The 6841-nt window shown below is 60.5% G+C and overlaps 1 protein-coding gene across 1 annotated transcript; it reads right to left on the bottom strand.

Annotated features, from left to right (window-relative positions):
- Positions 1 to 1454: 1454 nt before the first annotated feature.
- ARID5A (AT-rich interaction domain 5A) lies at positions 1455 to 6285 on the bottom strand. Its single transcript, XM_062632752.1, has 6 exons — positions 6101 to 6285; positions 3658 to 3829; positions 3514 to 3566; positions 3333 to 3430; positions 3091 to 3238; positions 1455 to 2917 (listed from the first exon to the last, which is right to left on the bottom strand). The coding sequence occupies exons 1-6, from the start codon at positions 6128 to 6130 to the stop codon at positions 1700 to 1702; spliced, it is 1719 nt and encodes a 572-aa protein (XP_062488736.1). The 5' UTR covers positions 6131 to 6285; the 3' UTR covers positions 1455 to 1699.
- Between the last annotated feature and the right edge of the window lie 556 nt (positions 6286 to 6841).

The following is a 6841-nucleotide window of genomic DNA, read 5'->3' as shown; positions in this document are numbered from 1 at the left end:
TCCCAGTGGCATTCACAGTGCCGGGACAGCCCCGAGGGCAGCATGTTGCTGACATCTCTGCTCGCTTCCTCATCCTGATGCTCATGAGAAGATCCCATTTTTGGCCCAGCTTGGCCAGGCCAGGACCCACCATGGCAGGAACAGGGAGCAGCCTGTGGTTTGGGAATCATTCCTAAAAAGAGCAGGAGAATAAGAGTTTTCCTTGAGGAGGAGGAGGAAGATGCTGCGAGTCCTTCCCTACCCCTCCTGGGCTACACATGCGCCACTCCGGATCCTGTCTGGCTGTTGGGGACTGTCCCCCTTTGCCTCCATTGCCACCACCATGAAGAGCAGCAACCTTGAGGGTCTGCTGTTGACCTGAGCTGTTTTTAACAGCTCAACCATCTCCTCCAGGCTTGAAGTCACAGTTCCTCAGCTGCAATGACAATAATAAAGCTCAGGGATGTGGCATCTCCAGTGGCCTCGTTGCCAGGCGCGGATGAAGCTCTCCATGGGGAGACCCCAGCTCCATGCCTGTGTCCATGAACCCAGGTTCATGGGATGTGTTCTGGCAGAGAAGCTCCTGGGGTTCACCTGGGGTGGTCTGCAGTGTCTGTAAAGCCTTTCCAACATCCAGGCTTGGAGGATCCAGGAGTGGTTGGGACCTTGGTGCTGCTCTTCCCAAGTCATGGAGAGACCGGTGCTGCATGGGGCTAATTCTCCTCTTTCAATTTATACCCCAAAGCTTTTCCTTTCCATGGATACAGCAGAATTGGTGCTTAGAAGCTGACTTAACAGCTCCTGCTCCACCTGAAGGTGTAATGTTCACAGGTGACAAACAAGTGCTGCTGTTGTCTGTCCTGCCTGGCTTCAAGGGCACCAACCAGGACAGTGGTGAGCGGATGCATCCTGTAGCTCCAACAAAGCCCCTGGGTCACTTGCAACAGCTCGATGGGAGCTCCTCGAGGCAAAAAAGCACCGTGAAAGAGCTGCAAGTCCCCCAAACCTGATGCAGAAAAGCCCCTCCAGCCCCATGGCATCACCAAATGCCTCTGGGGTCACTCCAGATCCAGGGATGCCCCCAAACCCTGCCCCGATCCAAGGACATCCCAAGCCCCGCTAGGTCAGAACCATCCAGCATCTGGTCACTGCCTTTGCCCCTGTGGCCAGTCGAGGTGTGGGGCAGACACCCAACATGGTCCCAGCCCCTGAGGAACCCCTGGGGCTGGGATGGAGGCACCTTGTGAGGGTGCTGAGGCGCTGGCACAGGGTTCCCAGAGAAGCTGTGGCTGCCCCATCCCTGGCAGTGCTCAAGGCCAGGTTGGACACAGGGGCTTGGAGCAAGCTGCTCTAGTGGAAGGGGTCCCTGCCCATGGCAGGGGTTGGAACTGGATGAGCTTTAAGGTCCTTTCCAACCCCAACCATTCCATGATTCTATCCCTGGCAAAATAGAAACCTCCACAACTATTTTGCTCCCCTTTTTTTTTTATGTGTGTATGTATCTCTCTCTATATATAATATATATAACCTTGTGCTATTGGTAGTTAAGTCACCAGCATAACAAAGTGGATACAAACAGCTCTAAGATCAAGAGTAAAAATGACACGCTCCAGATTGTCTCCTCTCAGTCCCTTTGTTGCCACAGGCTCTGAAGCAGTCGCAGCATCCCAGCCTCCCTCCTCCACAGGGAACGAGGCTGATCCAGCCCGGGATAGCATCACTACAGCTTGGCATGGCGATGGAAGGCCGGTACGTGCCGGGGGGTGTAAGGGGCTTGGCTTTGCCACGTCGCTGCCGGGTAGTGCCGGTGCCGCAGCGAGCTCTCGTAGGACACCGTGTAGTGCCTGGGGCCGGTGCCCAGGTCGGAGGTGGCCACCAAGGGGCTGGGAAAAGCGGGAATGATGAAGGGATTGATGGAGAGGGACGGTGCCACCGGCACCCCTTGGGTTTTGAGGTGCTCCAGCGGGCTCCCAAAGCTGCCCGGGAAATGCAGCATCGCTCCCTTGTAAGCGTCCGGGGCTTGCGGCAGCGGCGCGGCGTAGCCAGGGGTGGCCACCACGGCCTTGGGCTTGGCCAGCCCTTGCTGCCGCCCCGTGTCCCTGCCGTCAGCCTCCTTGATGAAGGGGGGCACAGCCCGTAACTTCACGCTGGGGCTGAAGGTTGCCTCCTCCTCTTCCTCCTCTTCCTCCTCCTCCTCCTGCTCCCGGCTGCGCTTGCCCCTGGCGGGGGTGAAGCTGGCGCTGGGGGGCACCCAGCACCCTTTAACCGTGGCCACTTGCTGCCTGTCACCACTCCACGGCTGCCCCGCTTTGCTCCGCAGGTCTTGGGGCTGCTCCTGCTCCTTGGCTCGCGGTGGGCAGGAGGAAGGGGGCTCCAGGAAGTCCTTCAAGCTGGAGAAGCACCCCCAGAGCGGGGGGCAGCGGCCGGGAGGCAGCACCTCGCTGCGGTACGCATGGAAACAGCCGGTGAAGACAGCGGGCACCGGGCCTCCCTCCTCGGCCCGAGGGCAGGGCTGGCTGTCTCTGCCGGAGCGGGATGTGCCCGTGATGGGTCCCACCTCGCTCCTTGGGCCGGGAGCTGCATCCCGAGCTCCCGCCGGCTCCGGGCTCCTCTGCTCATCGAGGTGGGAGCTGGTGGCGGCCAGGGGCTTGGGGCTGGCGCCAGTGTCACCGTTGGGGTGTTTGGGGCAGTGCAAGGACTCTGCCCTGCTCACCTGGGCCAGCAGCTTCTTCTTGGCCAGCGGGGACATGATGGGGTGGTTGCCTTTGGAGGCGAAGCTGGAGAAAAGGCGCTTGTAGGTTTCGCTGTGGGTCCTGCAGGGGTCAGGACACCCCCCCGAAGGGCTCAGGACCACCGGGCTGGAGCATCCTTCTGCCACCCGGCCCCGCTCTGCATCCTCCAGGCCGGCTCCTGCCTCTTGCTTTGCCTTATCCGGAGGCTGCAGGGAAAGGAGATGGGGATGTGGTGGCCGGGCTCCCTGAGCCCCTCTGTTCTCCTCCCTTCCCAACCAGCCACATCCCTCCTTGCTCTTTTCCAGGCACCCCAACAGGAGATGGGTGCTCCCAGGGCTGCTCCCAAACCAGAGCCAGGCTAGGAGGGGGGGCACCGTACCTGCTCCCGGCCCTTCTCCTTCTTGCCCCTCTTGCCTTTCTCGCCCGTCTCGGTGCCCTTGGAGACCTTGTACTGCTTGCGGGGCTTGCTGGGGGGCAGAGGTTTGTCATCCTCCCCCTTGAGATGCCGCACGTACGGGAGGACCAGCCTGTGGTGGTGGTGGTGTGGGGGGGGAATGCAGCAGTGAGAACCAGCACCGGGAGGGGAAACTGAGGCACGGAGCCGGCCCCTCCTGTCCCTACCTCTCGTAGTGACGCCGGGTGCAGGTGGCAGCGCTGGTGCTGCCGGGGCTGCCCCCGAGCTCATCGTAGACGTTCTTCCAGAGCCGTCGCCCCGTCACCTGCAATGGGAGGGGATGGGTGAGCATCACCCCCCCCAAGGGACATCCCGGCGCTGGGGGACACACACACACACATCACTCACCAGCTCATAGGCCCCCAGCTTCTCCACGGCTTTGTAGATCTTCCAGAGGTTAACTGGGAATAGAGAGGAGATGCTTGGGGTCAGGGGGATGCGGGGCAGGCACCGGCAGCTCCTCCACCCCCGGAGGGGGACGACGACACGTACTCTGCTTGAAGCCGAGGTGGGGGATCCTCTCGATGGGCGTGTGTCGGTCCTTCATGAACTTGTAGAGGCTGATGAGGAAGGCTTCCTCCTCCTCTTTCTCCTTCTCCCCGCTGCTCGTTGCTTCTTCCATCGGCTTCTCCTGCTCGGAGCCATCCCCAGCGACCGGAGCCTCCTGTGGGACACGGTGATGAGGCAGCATCGCAGCACCCCATGGGGCCGCTTCTTAAAAGCATTTAATGAGCTCTCCGTTCGTTAACAGCAGCCCCGGGACCAGCGCCAAGTTGGTCAAAGCACTGGAATGGGGCGAGAACACGAGGAACAGCTTCCAGGAAAACAGACGGGCAGGAATTCCCCCCCCTCCCCTCCCCTTTCCCTCCTCCTTTCTCCATTAAAAACGTTCCTCGTTTGTTTGTTCCACATTTTCCGGAGTTAGAAAACTTGTTGCTATTTTTGGGCAAAGCAGCTGCTCGGCTCCCAAAGTCCTTTTATTGTGTGTGTGTGTGTGGGGGGGGGCTTTTTTTGCCCTTAAATTCTTCTTTTTTAGGCTCGCGGCAGACGTGGAATTTTCAGGGCACTATTTTAAGGCTTTGGTTTAGTTTGCAAGAGGGGAAAAACAACGTTGGAAGGGGGGGGAAAAACCACCCATTTCTATGATAAACCCCCTTTTCTGTCAAAAATCAGACCCATTTTTCACCCCCAAACCCACCTTTTTTTGGCTGTTTCCCCCTCTCTTCTTCATTGATGCTTATATGGGGGGGGGGGGGGGTGTCAGCATCCTTATCCAACTCACCGGTCCAAGGGGCTCTTGGGGGGCTCGGGGCTGCGCTGGGGTGTCCTCCATGGGGAGACGGGGGGGTTTAGGAGGGGTTCTGGATGGGGGGAAGAAGGGGAGGATCAGACCCCCTAAATTTAAGGCTAAATTAGGGGGATTTGGGTCACGGTGGGGTCCACCAGGCACCGAAATCGGCCCAAGCCGATTTCGGTGCCTGGTGGACCCCACCGTGACCTTAAGGTGCTCCCTTGTGTTCACCCCCCCCCCAAATTTGGGGTACCCCCCCCCTTGACACCCCAAATTCAACCCCCCCCCCTTTTCCCACGCCGCTCCCGCTCACCCACCGCCGGCGCGCCATGTGATTGCAGGGCGCGCCCGCGGGGCGGAGAGGCCACGCCCCCCCTTCCGCCCTCCTATTGGCCAGCGCCGCCACGCCCCCTTCTCCTATTGGACAGAGGGGCCGCTCGTCTTCCCGCGCCTCCCGCCCCGCTCTAAGCCCGGCAGGGAGTTGTATTCCCGCGTGTGCACACGTGTGTGCGTGTACATGCGTGTACATGCGTGTTCACACATGTATGTTCAGCTGCTGGCGTGTCTCTCTACATGTATCAAGCGTGTTCACGTGTGTGGGTAAGCACACATGTGCCCGTGTGGACACGCGTGCCCTGGCGTGTTCACGCACACGTGAGTACACGCTTATGTACATGTATGTGCGGGTGAATACATACATGTGAGCGCCCTCATGGGGCAGCTGGGCACGTGTGTAACGCGGCTACACGTGAGCACATGCATGTGGGTGCGTGGGGGGGGCACAGCCTGTGCTCTCTGTGTGTGTGTGTGTGTGTGCGCACAGGTACATGTGATGTACATGTATGTCATGTCCCTACATGCCCCAGCTGTGATTGCATGTCTCAGACACAGTTCCCGGCACCGCTGACGTGATTTCCTCATGCAGGAAAGTGTAGTGTGTGTTCGGAGGGGGGGGATTAGGGGCGAAGTGATGATCCCGGGGGTCTTTTGGGGTGAAAATCAACCAGTTTGGGGCTAAAAACACCCGGTAAGTGACTGAGCCGCGTCTGGCTCTGACTGAGCCACTGGGGCTGTAATTAAACTTAACGTGATCACAATTAACGGTGCTGGGCTGAGACCGACCCAACTCATCCCATGTCGTGTCCCCCCCTCAAAGCCCCGCACACCCCTCGGTGTCCCTTAGGGGCTCGCTCCCCTTCCTGCCCCCCCCCCCCCCCCCCCCAGCTCCGTTTACCCTCATTTTGGCTCTTTTCGCCCCAAATTCACATGGAAGTGCCCCGAGCGTCACGGCTCGGAATAGCTCCGGAGCCGCGCCAAGCCATGACGGCGGCTGAGTAATGGGGTTGAAGTCATCCCTTCCCCGGCCCCGGAGTGAAAATAACCCCTGACATCACCCAGCGCCTGCTGCGGAAGCGGGAGAAGGGGTTTTGGGGTGCGGGTGCCCCCATGGGGTGAAGCGGGATGGGGAGGGGGGGGCACCCCCTTTATCCCTCCTTGGCTTTGGGATTCGCACCCCCGGACGGGCTCCGCGCTTTGTGCTGAGTTCATGGGATGGGGCGAGGGGATGGGGACGGGTGGCGGGGAACGGGACCCCCCCCTTCCCCGCAACACCGGGACCGCACCCCCGCTTGTATCGGTACTCACCGGGTCCGGAGCGGTGTCCGAGCGGCTCATGGGGCGGCCGGAGGAAGAGCTCTGTGGCGGTGCTGGTGTAACTGGGGCTGAGTCATCCCCCACTCAGGGAAGTGGCGTCTTGGCGTGTGCGGGTGACTCTTTCGTTACCGGAACCGAGGGGTGTTTTGGGGTTCTCACCCCACCGCAGCCCCGCACCTCCCCGAATGACTGCACCGGACTTTCCAGCTCAACCCGCTCCCCTCGGTGCTGGCGATGCGGTGGCAGCGCCACCGGCAGCGGGGCTTTGGGGATACGGATGGGGACCCTTGGGTGGGATGCTCGTGGGGATGCGGTCCTGGTCCCCCTGCTTCGCTGGGCACCATCCTGCAAGCGGGGATGGAGTCACCGGTGTGCCCAGGGCTGAGCAGCATCTGTCGATAGGGGATGAGTCACCGGTGTCCTCGGGGCTGAGAATCACCCTGCAAACAGGGATAAGGCCACCAGTGTCCCCCGCAAAGGGAGATGGAGTCACTGGTGCCCCCAGAACTGAGCATCACCCTGTCAATGGGGATGAAGCCATTGGTGTCCCCAGAGCTGAGCATCACCAATGGGGACAGGGTCCTTGGGGCTAAGCATCGTCCGGCAAACAGGGATGGAGTTACTGAGGCTGAGCATCACCCTACAAACAGGGATGGAGTCACCAGTGTCCCCTGCAAAGGGGGATGGAGTCACTGGTGTCCACAGAGCCGAGCATCACCCTGCAATGGAGCC

Source organism: Pezoporus occidentalis, unplaced genomic scaffold (assembly GCF_034315485.1).
Source record: "Pezoporus occidentalis ecotype Australia unplaced genomic scaffold, CSIRO_AGI_Poc_V1 ctg396, whole genome shotgun sequence".
Classification (NCBI taxonomy): Eukaryota; Metazoa; Chordata; class Aves; order Psittaciformes; family Psittacidae; genus Pezoporus; species Pezoporus occidentalis.
The sequence above is the reverse complement of the archived record's forward strand: the minus strand, read 5'-3'. Positions and strand labels throughout refer to the sequence as shown.

Coding starts and splice junctions, on each gene's coding strand:
- ARID5A (XM_062632752.1), bottom strand. CDS start 6,130: ATGAGCCGCTCGGACACCGCTCCGGACCCG. Junction 3,830..6,100: donor CGGACACCGCTCCGGACCCG/GTGAGTACCGAT, acceptor CGTGTCCCACAG/GAGGCTCCGGTCGCTGGGGA. Junction 3,431..3,513: donor AGCTGGGGGCCTATGAGCTG/GTGAGTGATGTG, acceptor CTCCCATTGCAG/GTGACGGGGCGACGGCTCTG.